At 37.2% G+C, this 25,146-nt stretch overlaps 1 protein-coding gene across 6 annotated transcripts in view; it reads right to left on the bottom strand.

The window, feature by feature from the left end:
• The window catches only part of LOC114705793 (spermatid perinuclear RNA binding protein), a 129,239-nt gene that overhangs the window by 51,992 nt on the left and 52,101 nt on the right, over positions 1-25,146 (bottom strand). For all 6 annotated transcript variants that reach the window (XR_005091289.1, XM_037204474.1, XM_028887879.2 and 3 more), the window contains exons 2-5: positions 23,606-23,775; positions 20,617-20,837; positions 15,352-15,517; positions 8,241-8,385 (exon numbers count right to left, since the gene is read on the bottom strand). Coding sequence is in view for 5 of the 6 variants with exons in the window: in XM_037204474.1 (XP_037060369.1) it covers positions 8,241-8,385; positions 15,352-15,517; positions 20,617-20,837; positions 23,606-23,608 (535 nt within the window). In the remaining variant the exon portion in view is untranslated. The remainder of the gene's footprint in view (positions 1-8,240; positions 8,386-15,351; positions 15,518-20,616; positions 20,838-23,605; positions 23,776-25,146) is intronic.

Here is a 25,146-nt window from a genome sequence, read left to right as displayed (position 1 = left end):
TACAAAGAAGGGCATCTGGGAATAATAGCAATAAAAACTTTTTTTGTTTGTTTTTCATGACAGGGTTTCTCAGTGGAGCTTTGGAACCTGTCCTGGAACTCACTCTGTCCTAGACCAGGCTGGCCTCAAATTCATAGAGATCCGCCTGCCTCTGCCTCCCAAGTGCTGGGATTAAAGGTGTGTGCCACCACCATCCAGCAATTAAAAACTTTTTAATAGAAAAAAGTTTGATCACTGATCAGAGTCTAAAAAAGTTGGACCTCTTATGTAATAGTAAAGTTGGATAAGCTGAAAGTATACTGTGTGTGACCAAAAAAAGAAATTATTTGCTTCTATACAACCCCAGTCACTAAAATAACTACCACTAGAAACTTGACTCCACTAATGAGGATCTCAACAGTTACCTTGAAGTTCATTCAGTATTTATTTTTGGAGCCAAATTTTTAAAACTACAAATATAAAATAAACAGAAATGTATTTCATATTTATTGATCTCTTTTTCTTTAAGGCAACTCATAGACTGCTACATAACCATGGTCATTTCATTTGCCTTACATTTCACAATTGTTTGAGATGGTCAAAAGCAGCAAAAATGAAACATGGTAAACAATAAACCCACATACTTGAGATGTTACATGATACTAAATCTAAGTTTCTATCACCAAGTTCATTTCTACTAAGTATAGAGAAGCAGGTTTGTCAACTTTTCAAGTCTTGATGCATTATTTAAAAGCATAGTTCTACAAATGGATTCCTACAGAAGAATTGTCTAACCCTGAGTCAGATTCATCATTCTCTCTTAGGAACGCTTTTAAATATGCATCCTGCCAACATTTCTCAATATTCTCATTAAGAGTAGATATGCAGTATACAGCATGGTCCAAGAGATGTAAATATCTTTAAATGGTGCACAAGAACATGGACACTTTTTTGATTCCTTAGTTATCAGTGACTCTATAGAGGCAAATTTAGTGTTTATTCTACTAGTTAAAATATTTCTAAACCTGAAGGCATAATGCCCAACTAAAACCACAACTATAAAAGGAAGAACTGTGGGTTCCCTGTACTGCTGCAACACTAACCAATGAAGTGCTACACACTTACTTCCTGCCAAGTGAGCTACACAGCAGATGCCTGCATTGTTTCCTATTAATCACTGCCAGCAAAAACAACGCTGGGTCTCATTTCATTAATCTCTACTAACAAAAATCACAAGCTTCTAAAAGAATTATCAATGTGGAGTTGTTTATGAACCCAAACAAATATGGTACTCACAGGTGATCTAGCTCCTGAACTTGTGTTTACAGGGACAAACAATACAACTGAGTCACTTTAATGTTTTATCATCAAATTGTCAATGCAAGCATCTGTGTAAAGCTCATATAGAAGATAAAATATTTCTAAATGAGTTACTAGAGTACTCTTATTCTTTTGTTTTGCTTTTCGATACAGAGTTTCTGTGTGTAGCCCTGGGTGTCCTGGAACTCACTCTGCAGACCAGGCTGGCCTCAAACTCAAGAGATCCACCTGCCTCTGACTCCCGAGTGCTGGGATTAAAGGCGTGCACCACCACCGCCTGGTAAATTATTAGAATCTCTTGAAAGGTAAATATGACAAAGGTTGACTAACTGCTATGGAACATAATCCAAATTGGTTAATTTTTTTTTTGTTATAACTTCAATTTTTAAATGAACAGTAAAGAGTGTTAAGTTTTATTCTACCTATCCTTTTGAGTCAAAATGTCAGAAAGAGGATGACAAAGGAAGAGGGGCATAGGAAGGAAGAGGGGATAGATAGAGGTAAGATCTAAGAAGCCAGAACTCGTTGTTCATCTTGTCAAATGGCTAAAGATGGTAAGTACCTTATCCTAATTGTGACAGATATCTGCAATGGTGACAAGAGAAAGATATTTTTGATTTCTTTCATCTCAAAATGAGATTACTACTATAAACTCTTACTTTAAAAAAAATCAAAACCACAGCTTGCTACAGTCAACATTTGGAAACAGATTTTACTAAAAAAAAAAAGATGAAAAGGAAAAGCACTGAGAACTTGCAGCAGATTCTGCTCACATTGACATCAAAATGGCCATGTTTCTTCACACTCTGAGACTCAAAAGATCCAAAATGTTTTACTATTCATAAAGCTGGAAAGAGCAGAGGTGTAACAATACATTTTATTTTGAAAGATTTTTGTATTATGTGACACACAAGCATATGTCATTACAGCACTACTTATCAGCCCAGCTTGTCTATTTCCTTTCTATAGCTAGTCATATAGTTTTACATATTTTCACTGATTAAAAAAAAAAAAATTAATGTGGCAATCACAGAACTACTACTGGGAAAATAATGACCCTCCTGATAGAACCTCAAGTTTAATATTTCAGGACCTTAATACAGTTGTGTGTGTGTGTGTGTGTGTGTGTTTCAACTTTATTAGGTAAGCAGAGATTTTACTTTTAAAAAATATATTTGTCATTAATTAATTAAAAATAACAGAACTGCTGGGCTTGTGGTCTAAATACTTTTAATCCCAGCACCCTCAGAGACAAGTGGATGGTATCCAGATCAGCCTGGATTTCCAAGCCAGGGGTACATAAGAAAACCCTGTCTCCCTGTGCCCCCAAAACAAACAAAAAAACCTAAATAAATAAATAATAAAGTGCAGAACTATGATCCATTTCACTTGCTTTGTAGGAAACATAAATAGCACAAAATGGACAAGTATTAACAAAAATGCCAAATGCAAAGAAAAATACTGCTTTTAAAAATGTTTTTGTAGCCTGCCATCACCATGTATGTATGTATGTGCACTGGAACAACATTATATGCATCGATGGAAGCACTGGAAAGAGGCTGTCATTCGTAAACCTGCTGCCTGGTTGGAGGCTAGTTAGATCAGTGACCAGAAGACACTGCTCTGCAGTGTTTTCACACAATTTTTCTCAGTGCCTTACATGCAGACTATCTGCCCCGTTAACAAAACACTAGCCTGTAGAGGAGAAACAGGGAAAGCCAGAAATGACTGGCTGTGTTATGTGTCTAGACCCCACTCTTGAAAAGTAAAATAATTGAGCTGGGGTAGCATGGCAAGCTCCATGACAATCTGGACAAAGCCGAGCTCTCAGCTCATCCTGACAGAATTTTTTAGTATGTCTAAGGATATTCTTAAAATCTCCTTTCTCTCAATTCCTTAAAGCTTTCTGGAAAGACATTATGCTTGAACTATACTGTTCATGAAAAACATAAGGACATGGTAATATGAACAAACACATGTAGCAATAAGGTGGAACTGTCCCTTCCCTAGTTGAATTATGCCACCAATGCTATCTTTGTGACAGCAGAGCACCGGAAAGAAAATGACCATGTTTTCTCTGCACAGTACATACCTGGCACCTGGGGAAGGGAGGGAAATAAAGCCTGCAGCACAAGTATGGAACAATCTAATGTCATGACCCTAGCAGGAAACATACCAGTGAACCTCTGCCAAAAAAGAGTCAGAAATACACCCTGGCATCAACAGGTGAAAAAGAACTCACTTCTCTATCATGCTCTTGACTCTACTCAATACTAATGACAGAAAAGACTTGATTTTTCGCTATCTGCTTGGTTTAAAACCACAATGTAAACATAACTTTAAAAAATTTATCACCTCCCCCAATAGCAAACATATTTCTAGTTTAAAGTAACAAGCACCAAAGTTGAGGCTTTGTAATGGTCAGAAAGAAACAATCAGCTAAAGTGTACATGTAGCAACCCCAGGAAGGAAGAAGAAAGAGGATTCCATACTGGACTCTGTCAGGATAGCTGGCCAAAGTACAGTTACATTCCTGCTTATAACAGCAACAGCTACCTCCCTTTTAGGGCTACTGTGAGATTTTTTTTTCCTTAAATAAATCATATATGAGGATTATAACATGGAGGGCATAATATTGTAACAGAAATACATCTTCAGTAAATATTATTTAAGCCATGCAAGATGCTGCTTATTGTTAACTTTCCTTTTTTATACACTGGACTATATTTTCTCAGATAATATGCTGACTGAGAATTCCCTGTGAAGATTCATGTGTGGTACTCTCTGGTAATCTACCTCTGTATCAGGTATGATTCTAGGTGCTTAGGATAAAGGACAGGAATAGGAGGAGGTGGGGGAGAGGGGGAGATCTGCCATCCAAGGAATAGAGCTACACAATAATCCAGCTCAGAGTATACTGCATACTGACTAATACTGGATTTCAAGTGTGGTTTAAAGTTTAGCTATGTGGATGATTGTGGCAGGGGCAGCACACAGAAGGTTTAGGCAGAAGGATATCTGTGAGTTCAAGGTCAGCCTGGTATATCAAGCTGATGTATTTAGTGAGTTCCAGGGCAGACAGAGCTAGCAAGTCCTTGCCTCAAAAATAGATAGATAGGTGGATAGGTAGGTAGCTAGGTAGAAAAATAGATAGATGATAGATAGATAGATAGATAGATAGATAGATAGATAGATAGATAGACAGATAGATAGACAGATAAATGGATAGATAAATAAATAGATGAATGAAGAATGTATGTATGTTCAGCTATGTTAAGGTTCAACTGTCTAAACACAAGCTGGTGTATTTATTGATTTCCAGGGCAGACAGAGCTAGCAAGTCAGAGCTAGCAAGTCCTTGGAGAGAGAGAGAGAGAGAGAGAGAGAGACAGAGAGACAGAGAGACAGAGACAGAGAGACAGAGACAGGGAGGGAGGGAGAAAGAAAGAAAGAAAGAAAGAAAGAAAGAAAGAAAGAAAGAAAGAAAGAAAGAAAGAAAGAAAGAAAGAAAGAAAGAAAGAAAGAAAGAAAGAAAGAAAGAAAGAAAGAAAGAAAGAAAGAAAGAAAAGGAAAAGAAAGAAAAGAAAGAAGAAGGAAGAAGGAAGAAAAGAAAGAGAAAGAGAGAGGGGGAGGGAGGGGGAGGGAGGGAGGGGGAGGGAGGGAGATACATACATACATACATACATACATACATACATACATACATACATAGACAGACAGTTAGGCTATGTTAAGGTTCAACTGTCAGAACCTAATGTGATCACATCACTCTGTTGAGTAGGTAGGAGTGTTTAGTAAGCTGAGTGGTTTCTGAACTTCACTATTTAGAAGTTAGTTGCATATGCCACTGTATATGGAGTCTCTCACTGAACCCTGCAGACAACTTACTGTTTATTATCTTTATTTTGAAATTAAGAAGTATGCCCAATGTCACACAACGCTAATAGAATGAAAAACTGAACACACAGATGTTATACAGCAAGAGCTGTGCTTTTTCTCTTGTACTTTTGTTTTTTTAAAGGAAATACACAATACTAGGGAAATGGTCATTCTACAAGGCCTTCTAGTATTGGAGCATGCTAACACTGATAGCATAGAAGTCTTACTTGTGACAACATTTTTTTAAAAAGGATAATCTTTTATTCACTCTTGACAACTTACAAAATAAATGGTGGTTTGATGTGAATGGCTATCTATTTCTACACAGAAAATATTCTGTCTGTTCTCAACCTTCCTTTCCTCTCGTTTAGATTCTGTCAAAGTCATTTAGCAAAGTTAAGAAAGGGAAGAAATAGATGACTTGTGTATCTACTGCAAACTGTGTATTTGGGAGTGATAAATCAAGTCAGAATACTATGACAAAGTGTCTCGGGGTCATTGTTTAACTCTGAGAAAGAAAATGGACAGAAGGGAAGAGGACACTATCTGTCAGTGCCAGGTATCCCTGAAAACTCAATGTGCTTTGTGTTTCCAATCCTATGGAAATGGAAAGGGTTACATCAAGGCAAAGAGTAGTGTCTAGGTGAACAAACAGAACTGCATAATCCAGATTGCAGATGCTCAATTATGTTGGATGCTCCAAGTTGCCCAGGAATATAGACAAAAATATGACAAAGCCCAGATTAGACAAAATGAATAAGCTGTAAAATATCAAGTTGGTCAGCAGGGCTGGGATGTTAAGAACAGGAAAGCAAATCTTCCTGCCATTCAAAAAGAGAAGTAACATCTGTTAAACATCAGCTCCAAGCTAACCTAAGCTCACATATCAGCTAATGAGTCAGCACATGGAGGCCTTTAGATCATTAGTAACTCAAAACACCTTCAACAAACACTGCAATTCTGTTTGACACAAATCCCATTCTATGATTAACAGTGCTCCACAAAGGTATAATACACTCAAGAGCCTGTTTTCAGCTTCTCTGAAGCAAAATTAAGGTTGTTGTTTTTTTTAAAGCAACAGGATAAGCCTGAGGGAATCAACACTGACAGCTATACAAAAATCCCATGTGAGTACACAAAACTACAAGAGAAAAAGCTTTGTATTTTCCTGATACCTTCAAAGAGGTAACACAAGGAGCAGATCAAACAAACACCTCTCAATAGAAAAATAATGTTTACAGCCAGGTGAGAGCGGCGCACACCTTTAGTCCCAGCACTGGGGAAGCAGAGGCAGGCAGATTTCTGTAAGTTTGAGGCCAACCTGGTCTACAGGGAAAGTTCTAGAACAACCAAGGCTACACAGAGAAACCCTGTCTCAAAACATCAAAAGAAAATTAAAAAAAAAAATCTTTGAAAAATAATGTTTAGTATCACCTATGATTACAGCTCTACATAGAAATGGTTGGTTCTGTATGACAGGGTCAAGGAGAACACAGCTTACCAAAATTAACACATCTTGGTACACCAGAAACCAGAAATCCTAGATCTGATGTTAAAAAAAATTAAGCCATTTAAGAGACTGGTTCTTCCAAGGTGCTACAGACATGTTGCATAAGGGGTAAAGTATGAGTATTAAACCCAATTATAGATTGGATGTATTTTTATTTAAATTATGTCTCAAAAATGTATCTGATTTCTAAAAAATTTCTGATTTTAATCGACCACACAACCTAACCCACCCCTCACTCAAAAAAAAAATTTTTTTTTTTAAAAAGATGACCATCTATTTTAGTTCCAGGATTCTATGATTCATGTCTAGGAACTAAAATTCAAAAATCTACTTCACAGTTAAGTGTGCCTTTTTCTATACTAATCAACAGTTTGAAGTAAACTACAAAACTGACCTATACTACTTTTCACTTTAGTGGTACTTATGGTAAAGGGGTACGCAATGAGATTTGTTGAAATCTGACAAATGGAAAATGGCAAATACCCTACTGGCCCATATATACCATAGGCCTCTAAATTGTTACAACCGAGTGGCCAGTTGGTCAAAGGTCCAACACAGAAAAAGTATCATGTGGCATGTTTCTTTGAACAGTACTAAGAGTACAAAAAAAGCCAACTTGACAAGATTAAAAAAAAAAAAAAAAAAAAAAAAATGAAGCTCACCACACATATTTCATTACTTTTCAAAACTACCAACAGTTTTGGTATTTTAATACCAAATAACAGTTAAGGAATTTCTCATTCTACATTTATGAGCGTGACAGTGTCATATAGTGATTTTTTTTTTTTTGGACATACATCTTATTCAAAATGTAACAGAGTAAAAAGCTTCTCAAAAATTTACTGAAGGCAGGTGGTTGGCCCAAGCCTTTAATCCCAGCACTGAGGCAGTAGAGGCAGGCAGAGCTCTGTAAGTTCGAGGCCATCCAATTCCACATAGCGAATTTCAAGCCAACCAAAGCTATGCAGTAAGATCCTATCTCCAAAATAAAAATTTGCATGTGTATGTATGTGTGTGTGTTTATATATACACTCTCTGAAGATGAAAGATTATTGAGTAAAATATATTCACTAATTCTTTTTCATTATTCTATAAACCAAATCTACACACAAGTAACCAAAATTTTTAAGGGTATATAATTATTAGAAGTCAAACACAACATGCAAGTGAGTAATTTCAAAATAAGCAAGCAAATTTAAAAATAATTGTTTTGAACCACATTTAATCCTGAATCTGACCAGTAGGCCAGTATAATAGAACAGGTTAGCAGATACCAGTAACTTGAAGTTACACTAGACAAGGTAAAGCACTTCATCAAGATGTAAAAACATGAAAGCAGAGTTAAAGCAACACAGCACACAGGTCTCTGAAACTGAAAAATAGACTATGTAAAAACAAAACTTTAAAAATATCATGGGGTGGCATACACAAGCAAATGAAGTCTGTAACCTCCTAAATCTCAAGGATTAGTTAGTATAGTACAGAAAAGAGCTATTAAACAAAACAAAACATAGATATGTATGTATGTGTATATATATATACACACATGTACCTCCATCCTTCTTCTCCAATTCGTCCCTAATTAAAGGGGAAGTAAGTATCACCTTCAAAGTCAGTGTGGGTTCTTTCGTGTTCCGAATTATAATAGAAGCTTCACTTATACACTGTTCCACTTGGTATTTCTCTTCTGTCAGTTTCTGAAAGTCACCAAGATATCAAAAACACTCAATCATATTAAAATCCCTAAAAGGGAAAACTTGTGCTAAGTTCATGAATATTACTATTAGTATCACTAAGCCAAAGAGTAAATGAAATCCACAACTCTAACTAGTTCCTTACTTCAGGGATAACTTAAGCAAATCCATTTTCCATCCCTCAAAAAAGGACCATAATGTCTACCATGTAGACAATTATGAAACAATATTTAAAACCACTTTTTCTTCAATGTAAAATGTAACCAACAGCATTACAAGAGTATAATTATTCTTGAAATGATTCCTGTAAATTATTATACAGCAGTAGATAGCTTGAAATGCTCTCTAAAATTATAGCACTATTTACAGAACAATCAAAACTACTTGCCAAGGACTTATGAAATAGATTATACAAATTTCTTAAGTAAATCAAGAAAGTATGAAAGACTTACATTCACATGAAAGAATGAGTAGAAACAGTTGCCTCATATAATTACAATAGATCTCAGAAGTCATTCCACTGAGACTTATCATTATGAGATAATGCAAATGACATCCACAGGGAAATTTACATTGCTGCTTTTAACATACTTGGAGATAAACATACAATCCTAGGGCTTTCATAAAATAATCCAAATCATATATTAAATATTATTGGACATTAAATTATAACTAAATAAATCCTACAAGGCATTTCTTAATGATCAAGTTTAATATATATTAACTGACATAAAATGGGCTGAAGGAAATAATACAAGGTGTGTTCTAAAAGAACTTCATCATTTACATAAAATATAGTTTTAATATTAAGTACTTCCCAAAAAGTAAGAAAAAGAAAACTCATTATTACCCTAGTGTTGAACAGAAGAAGCCAAAGAAGGAAAAGACCTCACCATGAATGAAAGAACCAGAAGTGAAATAAACAAACACACACACACACACACACACACACACACACACACACACTTACATTCATTATGCCAATGGGGGAAAAATCATTAAAGTTATCTATTAAAGGGCTGGAGAGATGAGTTGGTTATAGAGTGCTTACCACACAAGCACAAAGACTCAAGTCTGATCCCAGCACCCACATAAAACAATAGACAGGGCTGGAGAGATGGCTCAGTGGTTAACAGCACTTGATGCTCTTGCAGAGGACCAGGGTTCAGCTCCCAGCACCCACATGGTGGCTCACGACCATCTGGAACTCCAGTTCCAGAGGACCTGATGCTCTCTTTTGGCTCCTTGGGCATCACATAATGGTGCACACAACACCAAATAAATATAAGTAACAGGCACAGTGGCACCTGCCTAGAAACCCTGAACTGGGGAAGTGGGTACAGATGAATCCCTGGGGCTTTATAGCCAGCCATCCTGCCTATCCTAATTAGGGAGCCCCAGGTCACACACCAAGATATTCTGTCTCAAAAACACGGTGAACAGTACTTGAGGAAGAGGAACACACCAAACTGTTATCTGATCTCCACATGCAAATGTGTGCATGTACGTGTACACACACACACACACACACACACACACACACACACACACACACACGAAGATACCTACTCAACCTGGAGAGATGGTTCAGTTGTTAAGGGTTGGCTGCTCTTCCTGGGTTCAATTCCCAGCACCTACAATACAACTCAGACCTGCCTGTAACTCCAGTTCCAGGAGACCTGACACCTTCACACAGACATAAATGCAAGCAAAGCACCAATGCACATAAATTTTTTAATTTTAAAATATCTATTGGAAGTCAAACTAAAATTGTCAATTATAAGACATATCCAAAGTAAATAAACATAGGAGTTTGGACTAGACTGACTTCAAAGATTACTGAGTTTGTCATCCTCTGCCTTCTTTGTTCAAAGAAGCTCTAAAATCACCCTGGAAAAGAGTACAGAGAAAAAAGGGTGTATTTCCACCTCAATTATATTAAGATAGTAAATAACCAAACTGTTCCTAGAGTAAGTATTCAGAAAAGGTATTTAGTCTGTAAGAAAGGAAGGTCCTATATCAGAGATTATTATTTCACACACACACACACACACACACACACACAAAACTACTAGAGTAGTAGGACATTTGTGAAGGTCACACTAAAAATTATTTCCTGAAATATTACAATAATTATGTATGCTTAGAGAGAAATGTGAGTACATTTGTATAATTTACTCTTAACATCAATGGGCAATTAAGATTACCACTTTCCAATGAAATGTACCTTCACCCAGATACAGAAAATTCATTGTTGGGAAGCTATAATTACTATGTTAAATTAAAATATGTGTCTCATAATATCCACACCCTAAGTGTTAAAGCCTCTTTCACCTCTTCTAATATAACCCTTCAAAGATCTCAGAATATTTGTCTTTTTAGTCCTCTCTAGACTAGAAAGCACAAAGTTCCTAAAATTTGAGATGGTCTGCATAATCTATACTCTCTCTTGGGATTTGTCCTTGAAGACTTACTAGATCAACAATAACATTTTAAAACTGTGGTACCCAAAAATAAAGATCACTTGAGAAAGAAACAATGCAGAGTTCAACAAGTGCAACCTACACAGAGAAAGCACTATTGTTTAGACTGTACTGTATCTTCAAAGCTAAAGAAATGGGATACACTGTCAGAGTAATAGTATAGCAGTGTACTCCTTTTTTCCAGCCTGGAATACCTGAGGATGAATATGACAAAACAAGCCTCACTAATAGAGAACAGGAACCTAGCTGATACTTTAGTCATTACTTCATTATAGACTCAAAAAGTAACAATGCTCATTGCACTAAAGTATAAAAGATAAATTCCTAAACAATAAAAACCTGGAACACACATGGTGGTACATGCCTTTAATCCCAGCACTCGGGAGGCAGAGCCAGGTGGATCTCTGTGAGTTCCAGGCCAGCCCGGGCTACAGAGTAAGTTCCAGGAAAGGTACAAAGCTACATGGAAAAACCCTGTCTCAAAAAAAAAAAACCTGTTAACACAATGTATTGTCATAAGCCAGGTCTGGTAGCACACACCTTTAATCCTAGCACTGAAAAGATAGAAGCAAGTGAATATCTGTGAGTTCAAGGGCCAGCCTGGTTTACAATCAGAGTTCTAGGTCATCTTGGTCTACACAAAGTACCAGGACAGCCAGGGCTATGTAGGAAGACCCTGCCTCTCCTCAAAAAAAAAAAAAAAACTAAAAAGTGTTATTAGCCCCAAATATGTTACTAAACTTACCCTATCAAAACCCTTTATCCTGTAATTCACTCAGCTTATCACTCTCCATCTTCAAATCTCACAATAGTTATAAAAGAAAGATGGAAAGAAGGGAGGGATGCTGGAAGGCAGGAAGAAACTAAATGCTTTTAACAGATTTAAAAAAAAAAAAAAAAAAACACTGCTCTGGGCTAGGGAAATGGCTCAGTGGTTCAGGTCTTCCAGAGGACCTGGGTTCAATTCCCAGCAACCGCATGGCAGCTCACAACTGTCTGTAACTGCAAGATCTAACACCCTCACATAGACATACATGCAGGCAAATTATCAATGCAAATAAAAGTAAATAAATTAGTAAAAGAAGAAAAACACTGTTCCACCAAAATTAAAAATAGAAGTCAAATATAGTCTTATTTAGGAAAGTATATTTTCAGAATATACTTTCCTAAATAAGAAAACAGAATAAAATAGTATCCCAAAAGTTTATAAGAGCCTTTAAAGTCAGAACTTGATCAACAGAGGCATAAAAAAGTTTTGAAGTTCAGTTACTATGTACATGTACAATATAGAGAAAGTGACCCAGTAATAAACTATAAACAAATTACATAACTAGGGGAAAAGGCCACTTTTACACAATAGAATATTACTCAACAAATACTAAGTTAAGTTATATCATTTGCAAGAACAAGGATGGAACCAGAAAGCATCATGTAGACAAAATAAGCCAGGGTCACAAAGACAAATAGTATGTGCAGTCTCTTATTTTTTTAAAGTTTTATTTATTTTCATTTAATGTGTATGAATATTTTGCTTATGTGTATGTTAGTCCACCACATGTGCAGTGCCCATGAAAGCCAGAAAAGGACATCAGATACCCTGGATAGTTGTGAGTCACCTTTGTGAGGGCTGGGAACTGAACTTGTGTCCTCTGCAAAATAGCAAGTGCTTTTAACCACTGAGCTAGTTCTCCAGACCCCACCTTTATGTTCTCTTTCTTATGAGAATCTAGACTTTAAAAAGGGGAAAGCAGGGTAGCAAGACAGCTAGCTCTAGTGGCTAAAGATGCTTGCTCCCAAAGCCTGATGACCTAAATTCCATCCTCAGAATCTACATTGTAGAGAGAACTAACTCTTGTATTTCCATAGCAAGTAAATAGTCAGGAGAAGCATTTGTTTGTTTGAAAGCAAAGGGAAGACATTTGCAAAGGAACAAGTAGAAGAACAGCAAAAGAAGGAAACAAATAAGTGAATAGGATCAAAGTACACGGTCCATATGCATCAGAATCACCCAATAAAATCTAATATTCTATACAATGAATATACACTGATTTTCCTATTTAATTTTTTTAAAACTTGCAAATTAAGCTGGGCAGTGGTGGCATACACCTTTAATCCCAGCACTCGGGAAGCAGAGGCAGACAGGTCTCTGTGGGTTTGAAGCCAGCCTGGTCTACAGAGTGAATTCCAGGACAGACAGGACTGTTTCACAGAGAAACCCTTGTGGTGATATTGTGTTCCCCAATATATTGTGCATCCTAATAAACTTATCTGGGGTCAGAGAACAAAACAGCCACTAGACATAGAGGCCAGAAAATGGTGGCACCCACACCTTTAATTCTAGCATTCTGGAGACAGAGATCCATACGGATCTCTGAGAGTTCAAAGCCACACTGGAAACAGCCAGGCATGGTGACTCACACCTTTAATCCCAGGAAGTGATGGCAGGAAGCAGAAAGGTATATAAGGCGTGAGGACTAGGAACTAGAGCCTGGTTAAGCTTGTAGGCTTTTAGTTCAGCTGAGATTCATTCTGGATTGAGGACTCAGAGGCTTCCAGTTTGAGGAAACAGGATCGGCTGAGAAGTTAGCGAGGTGAGGTTAGCTGTGGCCTGTTCTGTATCTCTGATCTTTCAGCGTTCACCCCAATGTTTTATTAATAAGATCTTTTAAGATTCATGTTACAAACTCTGTCTCGAAAACCAAAAAAAATAAATAAATAAACTCACTGGTTTTTTGTTTGTTTATTTGTTTTTTTTTTAAAGGCATCTGCCTTCATTTAGAAGAAATACAAATTTAAAAAGCAACAAAAGAGGGCTAGAGAGATGTCTCAGTGGTTTAGAGCACTGGCTGTTCTTTCAGAAGACCCAGGTTCAGTTCCCGGCACCAACATGTCAGTTCACAACTGTTGTTAATTCCAGTTCCAGGGGATCCAATGATGTCTTCTGAGCACCCATACACACAGGGAAAACACTCATACACATAAAATAAAAATATTTAATAATACATTATTCTTCAAAAATGAATGAATGAAGCAAGCAAGCATGGGTGGACAAGTGAGCTTTGACCAACTCAAAAGTTTAGACTTACGGGATGACATCTATTTCTGTGACACAGATATGAATACAACCTAAATTACCAAGAAGCTACAGGTAACACATAATTGAAATGAAAGACAATCTCAACTTCCTAATCATTGTTGAACACATCTCTGGGATAGGTGGCAAAGTAGGTCTTAAGGTAGCCAGAACCCAAGAGCAGGCCAGCATTAGAACTTTCTAAACCCAACCCAATGTGAAAAGAATCTGGAAACCTAAGTGACTTTCCATAAACTTAACAAATGAGTGACTTTAAATTAACTAGTTCTTAGGACCTGCAAGAGGGTTCAACAGTCAAAGGCTATCAAAGCATGCTAACTTGATAGCCTGAGTTCAGTCCCCAGAATCCACACAAAGGCAGAAGGGAACCGGCCCCACAAAGTTATCCTCCAGCTTCACATATTAACACACATATGCACAAATACACACACGCACAAAACAATAATAAATTAAAATTTTTAACCAAATCTTCCACTTTGTAAACATTTTTTAAGATCTATTTTTTTTTTATTACTTATGCAGTGTTTTGCCTGCATGTACACCTGCAAGCCAGAAGAGGGCACCAGATCTCATAATAGATGGCTATGAGTCACCATGTAGGATGCTGGGAACTGAACTCAAAACCTCTGGAAGAGCACTCAGTGCTCTTAACCTCTGAGACATCTCTCCAGCCTACAAATCTTCAAATCATTTTTACATTCAAAATAACTTTTAAAGTATCATTATGAAATTATCTACAGTTGTTTGGACACCGCACCCCCACTCCCACCCCCACCCCCCACCCCCACCTCCTGAGACAGGGTTTCTCTATGAATCCCTGGCTGTCCTGGAAATCACTCTGTAGACCAGGTTGTCCTTAAACATAGAGATACCCCTGCCTCCACCTCCTGAGTGCTGGGATTAAAGGCATGTGCCGCCACCACCTGGCTCCAAGAGTTTTATAATACTCAGAGACATACACAGTCTGGGGGTGGGGAGATGAAGAGTCTAAGCAAGACATGCCTGAAAGGTTTAAGATATTGGCCATGTGGTGGTGGCACACACCTTTAATTCCAGCACTTGGGAAGCAGAGGCAGATGGATTTCTGTGAGTTCGAGGCCAGCCTGGCCTACAGAGTGAGTTCTAGGATAGCTAGGACTGTTACACAGAGAAATCTTGTCTCGAAAAATCAAAAGACTGTATATTAATGTCCTTATTTTGGTAAATATATCCTGAGTATAAGTCACCAGAAATGTGCTTTAAGTGTGAGTTCCTCACTGACCAAATCATGCTAGCATTCTTTTTTTTATATACCTATCTTTATACCTGACTTACCAATTCTTGTTAATAGTCATCAAGATCACTGTTTCTCAACCCTTTACAAATTCTCAAATGCAGTTAAAAAGTACTTACCTGAATCTGAATAGGAAGGTTATCTTTGACTGTATTTAGCAGGGTTTCCGTGGGTTTGTCTTTGCACATTAAAACCAGCTCCAAGTCCATATCATCTTTAATCAGCAAGCCTTTTGCAACCAAGCCAATCCTCATTACACCACACAATGTCCGGCCACCTTGATCCCTACAAATAAAAAGCCTGTATTATTATTTCTATAACCTATTTCCCAAGCTACAATTAATCATCACTTGGCTTCCTGAATACCTACATAAATAAACTATTATGTACACCCAGACATCCAAAAATCTACAAATTAAACCTCAGATTTAAGGCTCTCACATTTAAAGTTACTTTTCCCTAAAGACTGAACAAGGATCATATGTCACACTATAGGTATTTTAATTCATTATGACATCTCTTACTCAAGAATCCCAAGAATACTGTAACCCCTCCAACATTTTTTCAACTGCTGTTTTTTAAACTTCTGTAATTTTTAGCAATAAACTAAAGAACCTATGAGAAAGACTGGGGTAAATGGCTCAGTGGGTGAAGTGCTTGCCATACAGCATGATGACCTGAAATCTAATCCCCAGCACCCACAAAAACACTGAGTGCAGGAACACTGGGGATGCAGCTGGTGGTTGGTGACTAGTGAGAGATGTTTTAAAACATTTTAAAGAATGTAGGAGAAAGAGAGAGACAGAGAAAGAAAACCCAACATCAATCTGTGGCCCCAACATGTGAAGCACACATGCCATGTACTCACACATGCACATACACACACCACAACACTATCCCAACACACATTATAAATAAAATTATTTTTTTAAAGTAACATGTCAATGCCTGAACTTAAACTCAGGAGAGCTGACCATAATACTCAGGCACTTTACATTCTGTGGTTGCTTCTCAAGGAAACTGTTACAATTAGAGATGGCAAGCAAGGTTTGATTTGGCTAGACTAGAGGGGTGCGGTTTAGAAGCAAGGAATCACCAGTTAGTCAGAAACAAGTGAAGTTGAGAATGAAATGAAGAAGAGAGTATATTGTGGTGCAAACTAGACAGGAAGTTAAAAATTAACTAGCTACTCAGTGCCTAAGCCATAGGAAAGATTCAATAAACAAAGATAGTGCAAGTTGAGATGGAGATAAGTGCAAGCAACTGTTAAGACTCTCTCAGTCATCTTGGGTTGTTCCTTACTCTACTGTCTCACCCTCTCTGGGTTCCTAATGTGTCCAGTCCAGTCTGCATAATCATCCTCAAAAATTTTGACTTCAAAATAGTGTTGTGGTGTGTGTATGTGCATGTGTGAGTACATGTTCAAGTTCTCAACTGGACTATTTGAATAACTCCTTCCTTATCAGCCTTACCTCTAGCACTTTTGATCTATTCCATGCAGAATACTATATAACCTCCCAAAACTGTTCTTTTGGATGACATCCCATGTATTTCCCTTCATGTCCCTCAGAACATTTCGACATTCAACACAGTAGTAGGCAGTCTAGAAGACCTTCCTGGCTTCCTGGTTTGCATCTTGGCTCTATTACTGTGTGAGAGGGTGCTGCAAGCCACAGGAAATCGTAATGGAATTCAGCTACTCTCACAAAAGCTACTACTTGGAAAAGCCAAGGACTTCTCCAAAGGTCAAGTCATGGCTTAAGAAGTCTTGGTGACCTTGCTCGACCAGGGGATTGCTATTGCTTGGGTTTATAACTGGATTCCTGGGAGACTTAGGAGGAACGTGGAGAACTTAGAGATGGAGAACGGAGAGGTTGGTAAGGAAGATTTTGACCAGAGAGAACGTATGGATGAGATGGAAGATGAGAAAGAGTCAGATGGGGAAGTACTAGCTGGGTGAGAACGAGATGAAAAGGACCTAAATGAGGCAGAATTAAGACAAGAGACTTGAGATAGAACTTAGAGGGAGCAGCAGATAAACATAGAGAGAAATCAGGCAAGGAAGGAGCTAGGCACAAGAACAGAACTGAAACTGCATAAATAGGATGTTATGCCAGAGGAATTAAAGCAAGTGGACTATAGAGCTCAGTGTGCTGAGATTCTATTTCCCAAAAACAGTCTTCACTGTTCACAGTTTCTCTCCTGAGCCCCTGGTAAGTATTAATATTAAGGCTGGTCCCTCTAATATTATACAAGAAGAGGGGATGAATTACACATACTTGATTTCTTTGAGCCTGCTTCCTTCTCCATAAAACAAGACTAAACCTTTTCTCATATAGCAATTCTCATAGAATTCAATGTAAGCAAGGAACTTTGTCAGAGGTTCAACATATATTAAAACCTCAGTAAATAATTTTCTTAAATGTTTCTTAAACAGTCCCTATGGCTATTTCACATCTAAACCTTTGCTGAGATTTTTGCTTTTGCCTTCACTGTTACCAAAACCCTACCAGATCCTCTGAGCCATTTCCAAATACTACCTCCTTAATAAAGTCTTCCTTTTTCTTCCCCCGCCCCTTTTCTCTCCCTACCCCTTTCTTTTAAGACAAGCTTTCTCTGTGTAGCCCTGGCTGGCCCTGTAGACCAGGCTAGCTTCAAATTCAGAGATCCACCTGCCTCTGCCTCCCAACTGCTAGGATTAAAGCTTTTTCTGATTACCAGAAACAACAACATTTTATCTCTCCCTCCTCTGTACTTTAATTATCTAGAGGAAACTGAAGCACAGATACAAAGAAAAAATGGATGAGATATAGCTGAATGGTAGAGTATTTGCCTCGAATGCTCAAGTCTACTCTTAAGTAAGGAAAACAGGAAGCAAGGGGAATCTGGAAGGCAGAGACTACTTTTGCCAACACACACACACACACACACACACACACACACACACACACACACACACACAGAGAGAGAGACAGAGACAGAGACAGAGACAGAGACAGGGGGAGGGAGGGAGTACAGAGTAATCTTCAAGTTAAAATTCATTAATGTCTCTGAGTTAACTCTCTTCATGAGCAAATATAAAATGGTGGAAATTTAATAAGCAAAATGTCAGCATAAAAAAGAGAAACAATAGTAACAGACTAGTTGGTTTATTGAAAGATAATATGAAAAATGATCTGGACTAGTAGGTAGCACACAGTAAATGTAAGTAGCCATTGTTAGCTCACTTCTTAAATTCTAAATCATAGCCATGAAATGTTTGATCTTACATCCCACATGGTTGAGCAGAGAAATTAATCCCTAATTCAGAAGTCCTGAACTTAAATAATGAATTTGAATTTAACAGTTACTGGAAAACAAGCAAACCAATACAATAAATTAGTTAGAACTGAGAAAACAGTTCTAACATTGCTAGTCATGTAAATTGTGAGACCTAGGGCCCTGGAGTCAGACTGTAAAAAGATAAACAAATCACAAACAACAGCTGTGCACAAGTGTCTGACACTAGACTGTGCTTAACAAAGTTCTGCCCATCTCACTGATTTTCATGCTCTTTGTAACACTTATAAACCAGGAGCCCAAATATGGGTGTACATAGAACACAGTTCTAAACCTAAAGACTTATCAGCCCCTGATTCATCATAGAGTAAGAAACAGATCTACTCTGTGCTCCTTGAGTCCCACCAAGAAATCACAGATAAGCACTCAACCTGGGGTTTTTCCACAAATGCAAAGACTTTACACAGACAAAAAGGAGTGTCCAAACATAAAGCTGTATTTTAAAGACTGAATGAAACTGTGGAGCACATATTCTTTCAAAAGCATTTAATTAAAGCATAGTAACTTCATCTAAATAAGCAAAATGTCTGAATGCTTTCTAAAACTATGTCAATCTCAAAAAAAAAATTAGAAGATCCATTTAAAAGGTACAAACTTCCATGAAATATATACTCAAAAATAATATAATAAAGAGTAGGAAGAGGCATGTTATAAAATATGTATAAAACCCTAATTTTTCAAAATTTTGAAAAAGCAATATAAATGCTACAATTTAAATCTGGAAACCATTAATGACTTAACTTGCATAGGAACTATAATATATACAACAAAGAGCCAAGTATAAGTATATAGGTCCCTAGTAATCCAGTCATTGGAAAATACCATTAATTAACATGAGCCCCAAATTAAAGAATTACCATTTTAAAGCATCTTATTTAAGAAAAACTGGATTTGTTACAAGAACCTACAAACTGAGACACAATCCAAATTGTACACATGTGTACAGTTACATGTAACAGCAGCTGCCATGCTCTTCAGCATGAAGCTCACTGCTTATCTTTGAGATGAAGAGGAAAAGCCTGCACTATCTTTCAGTACAGACCATCCATTCACCAATTTTCTCCTACTCTTCCTTGTCTACTTACCACAGTGATGTAAACAGAACTGAAAGCTGGAGGGAAATTCTGAAGCCTTTACTTTCCATTTATATAAGCCAAGACTAAAGTAATGTTTTTAAACCTATAATTATGGTATAACCGATCAAATAAACTTCATTTTCCAGAGTAGGTAGAGACTTACTCTAATCACAGTAACAGGGCTCAAAACAGTACCTCCAAACTGGCATGACATAGAATCTCATGATCTGACTGCAGGCAGCACTGTGGTTTCATCTTATGGATCGCTACTATTGCTACCTTACAACACTTCTCATGTAACTGTTAGAAGGCCAGGCTTCCATTAGTCCTTCCTTCTACAAATATACAAAATGAACATTAACATTATGTAACAATGTGCAACAAAGATATTGATATGTTCTGTGAATTAACAAGGTAAAGATAGTTAACGCTGCTAGTATATTTTCCTATATTCTTCTAGACCATGATTTCAAAATGTCTGACACAAATGGTATTTTTTGCTTTGTTTTGTTTTGAGACAGGTTCTCACTATGTAGCCCTGGCTGTCCTGGAACTCACTGTGTAGACCAGGCTGGTTTCAAAGTCACAGCGATCCAGCTGCCTCTGTCTCTAGAGTGCTGGAACTAAAGGCGTGCACCACCATAAAATGGTAATTTTATTACTTTCTTGAAATAGAAAACATTACTATTTTTTCTAGAACTTAGGAGGCTAAAACAACAGAGCAAATGACCTGTCATAACCTTCAAACATTGGTGTCCTCTCAAAAGGGGTCCTGAAGGACCATCTTCTTTTTTCATCTACTCATGGGTTTCCTATAGAATGTAACTCGGAAAAAAACGCCATGAAACATTGACTTCCTTGGTTATGCCACATATAACAAAATTCAAAGAACAGCAAGCACATCACCAACTCAACAAGACCCACAAGTTTTTTCTGAGCAAAGCTTGATAAAAGCTATTCGACACTCACTTGGAATAGTTTTCCACAGCCTCATCTTTCTTTACTTCTGTCTCCCCCTCAGTTTTTGTGCCTTTATTTGTTTCATCCAGCCAATCTGAGACATGTTTAAGAGCACATTCAACAGTAGACACCATATTTTGAACAGCTTCAAGTTCCTCCGGAGATGGATAGATTGTTGAATGTTTCACCATAACATGGCGATCGTCATTGGCAAAAGATCTAATAGATCTCTGTCAGAAGGGGGAGGAAAAAAACTTTAACAAAAGAAATGTCACCTTGAAAGAATAACAACATAAGTGTTTTAAGTCAACATAGCACCAACCACTGTAAAGCAGTTAATAAAATTATGCTCATGAATAGAAAGTCAAGTCCTATTTTATTAAACCATACCCAAAAATAGGAGTTATTTCACTCATATGATGATAGGGTTCAAATCAGTCACACTAAGCACTGTACACACTATGTCTTTTGGCTGAACCTGTGCTTTCTGATTACCCCTACCAAAAAAAAAAATCAAGCCATCATCCATATCAAATAGCACATGAGATTGTAGCCTCAAGAGTCTCTAGAAACTCTGTGGTGGTGGTGGTGCCACATGTCTTTAATCCCAGCACTCAGGAGGCAGAGGCAGGCAGATCTCTGTGAGTTTGAGGCCAGCCTGGTCTACAGGGTGAGTTCCAGGACAGCCAGGGCTGCACAGAGAAACCCTGTCTCAGAGAAGGAAAATGAATATCTAAAAATGAATAATGGTGATTCACACATGACACCTAGCCACCTCCCAAAGTGCTAGACATTCTCAGACCTTTAATTAAGACTGTATAATACAGTAACAATAGAAGATACAAATTTATAATGTGAATATGGAAAACCCTTCGGTAATGCTTAGTATTTGACATCAAATCGTTGGTGCAAGCCTTTAAACAAGAAGCAATCCAAATTTCATAATGGTGAAAATATGAATTCCAAAGCAATCAACTTCCCCAGCTAATTAACACATGTATTTCATTCACGATCAAAATCACGAAAGGCTTATCCAATAAGCTCCAGATAAACATGTTTAAGTATTAAGATAATTAGATCAGAAGAACTATAAAATAAAACAGAAAAATGATTGTTCAAATCTTAAAACTCAGAAGCAGCAATAAAAAAGAAAAATGATTAATCAAATTAATTAAAACACAAAATTTCTACATCAAACATCTACACTAAAATTTAAAAAAATAAAATAAACTATAAAAGAAAGTTTTATATGTATATATATATATGACATTAAGTCATAGGTCTATAAAGACTACAAGTAAAGCCAAACTAAATTCTGTTAGAAGCAGTTAATTCACAAGGAAGGCAACACAAGTCACACTGTTTTTTCTGTATTTCACCAAAAAAAAAAAAAAAAAAAAAAAAAAAACCAAGTTAACATTTTTCCCCCACCATTCTGAAATATTACAGAATTTCTTCTCTGTAAAAGCAAATTACCTGATTTTAGACCTTGGCAAAATACTTTTTAAAAGCAAATTAACACTTAAAGAAATACTACCATACTTACTAAACAATATATTTCAAAATACACTGGTAATTATTATTTTATGCTTTTTCTCCTAACTTACATCTTTTAAAACCTCTTACTTGAGGGAGAAAATTTACACAGTATCCTCTAGAACTACAATATGAAGGGGGAAACTCAGTAAATCTTATCCTAGGCACCAGCTGATAAAGGCACCTGCAACTAAGTGTCTTGAGTTTGATCCATAGCACTCACATAGAAAAGGAAGTGACCCATTTCTGTAAGCTGTCATCTGACCTACACATATATGCCACGGCATGCAAATTCACACGCACGCACGCACGCACGCACACACGCACGTGTGCACACACACACACACACACACACACACATAATACACAAAAATGTAATTTAAAAATTTAAAGACCAGCCTTTAATCCCAGCACTCGAGAGGCAGAGGCAGGTGGATCCCTGTGAGTTCGAGGCCTGCCTGGTCTATAGAGCAAGTTTCAGGACAGGCTTCAAAGCTACACAGAGAATCTCTGTCTTGAAACAAACAAAAAAATAAAATAAAATAAAATAAAACCAAGACACCAGAGATAATTACTTCATCTAACACCATGAATTCAAAGTCTGACCTCTCACAAAATCCAAGCTTCCTTGACATTCACTCTAACACTCCTTAGTATATTCAACAATTAATTCTATTATTTTAAAAGCATGTAAAAAGGAACCTTTAGAGTTAAAACATTCATGTTTTAGAAACTCCTCCACAATTCATGTGTACAAGTTATTTAATTTTCATGAGAAAAAAATCTGGACTTCATGTAAAAGTCTAGATAGAAATTATTTAAAGTTCAAGGTTACTGAGCTATAGTGATTTGTTAATGCCAGTTTTATTATAAGATACTATTTATAAACATTCCTACTCTTTGTATTTAGTGAGTTATGGTATACAGTAGCTTGGGCTCTAAAATGTGGTTTCTAATCATTTTTTTAAGATTTGTTTATTATTAATTTCATGTATGTGGGTGCTTTGCCAAACAGCATGTATGACTGTTCATCACACACATGCAGTACCCAAAGAAGCCAGAAGAGGGCATTGGATCCTCCAGAACCAGAGTTAGAAATGGTTGTCAGACACCATGTGCTTACTGAGAATCCAATCTAGGTTCACTGCAGGAAATGCTCTTAACCTCTCTCTGAGCCACCTCCCAGCTCCCTCTAATCTTTTCCAATGATTAAAAAAGTCTGACAACCTGAGTTTGATCCATAGGACCCACATAGTAGAAGGGAGAGATCAACTTCTCTTAAGTTGTCCTCTGACCTTCATACACACATCATGTTAAAAAAAAGTATAGTAACCATATTTATCTGAGGCACTGAAACCAAGACAACTGTTCACTAACTACCTTTACTGTTAACATTTCCAATTTTACACTACATAATCTTTTATAACTAAAAAAAATGAAAGAAATACCAGTCATTACTCACCATGGTTTCCTATGGTATTTTAACTTCTTTTTCCGATCCTTCTCTCTCTTTCTTGTCGTCTTCACTAGACACTGTTTTGTGTGACAATACCTCCTCATATGCCTGAATCCCCTGACTGCTCAGTGTCAAATATGAGCAAAGATGTTTGAAAATTGTTCTCTGGATTACACCTGCAAGAAAAAAAGAAAAACACCTTTTCAGCTTGTCTACAATTAGTTTCAAATCTAAAAGTGGAGCCCATAAACATAATCCATGTTGATTTCAAAGAAACAAACTTTACTGACAAAATTTGCCTAATTTCTTTTATTATTTATTTACTTATATTTATGAGTGTTTGTATCTCTGTGTTTATGTGGGTACTCAGGGAAGCCAGAAGATAATGTTGGATCCCTTGGAGTTAGAAGTAGTTCCAAGCCATGTGCTGTGGAATATTTAACTATGTAAAGATGTGTTACATTTGTTTATGTTGCAGAACATTACTTTAACTGTGTAAAGAAGGTGTGTTACATTTGTTTCTGCTGCCTTTGTTACCGATGTAAAGTTGTGTTGCATTTGTTTTACCTTGCCTTCATAAGGTACCTGATTGGTGTAATAAAAAGCTAAATGGCCAATAGCCAGGTAGACAAAGGATAGGCAGGGCTGACGGGTACAGAGAATAAACAGGAGGAAAAAAACTAGGCTTGAAAAGAACAAAGAGGAAGAAAGAAAGGGATGTGCCTGAGGCAAGAAGCCAGGCAGCCTCCAGCCAGACACTAGAAGCAGTGAAAGTTAAGATATACAGAAGGAAGAAAGGTAAAAAGCCCTGAAGCAAAAAGTAGAAAAAGAGAAACAAGTTCATTTAAGTTAAAAGACCTAGCCAGAAAGGAGCTTAAGCTAAGCAGAGCATTCATAACCACTAAGTCACTGTGTTGTGATTTGGGAGCTGGTTGGTGGCCCAAAAAAGCAAGCCTGGTACATACATGGATGCTAGAAATTGAACACAGGTCCTCTGGAAGAACACTACTTGTTCTTAACAACTATGTCATCTCTGGAGTCTCTTCCCCCCCCCTAAATAATTACATTATCTCAAACAAAACTGGCCTAGGTCTAGAAATCTAAGGGATATGGGCAGAAAAAAACAACCCTCCTGGTATTTACAGTGTGGTAACTGAATCCCTAGCCCTCCTTGACAAATGTATTTGCAAAGGCTGACAGACTCTCACTAAAGAGTCACTACCTAAAAAGGCAATACTGCTATAGGTGGCAACAATGCTTCAACTAACCAGATTTACAATAAAAAATTGATACTTTGTCAGACCTGCATGAAAATTCAATGAGTAGAGCATCTTAATCCATCATGATACTTTCCCACTTAATACTGCCATTAGGCTGACAGTACATGTTGGCATAATGTTTATCCTTTTAGTCTTTTGTTTTCAGGACTAAAATTCAGAATACCCTTCTGGCTCTGTGCCTTAACTCCTTAAAGAGACTGGGGGGGGGGGGGAGACAAAACCATAAACTCGAGCATTCCCTTGACCTGAAACCCCACTAGAGTTTGG

The sequence above is a fragment of the Peromyscus leucopus genome, chromosome 4 (genome assembly GCF_004664715.2).
Source record: "Peromyscus leucopus breed LL Stock chromosome 4, UCI_PerLeu_2.1, whole genome shotgun sequence".
Classification (NCBI taxonomy): Eukaryota; Metazoa; Chordata; class Mammalia; order Rodentia; family Cricetidae; genus Peromyscus; species Peromyscus leucopus.
Note: the sequence above shows the minus strand (reverse complement) of the source record. Positions and strands in the feature narration are given on the sequence as shown.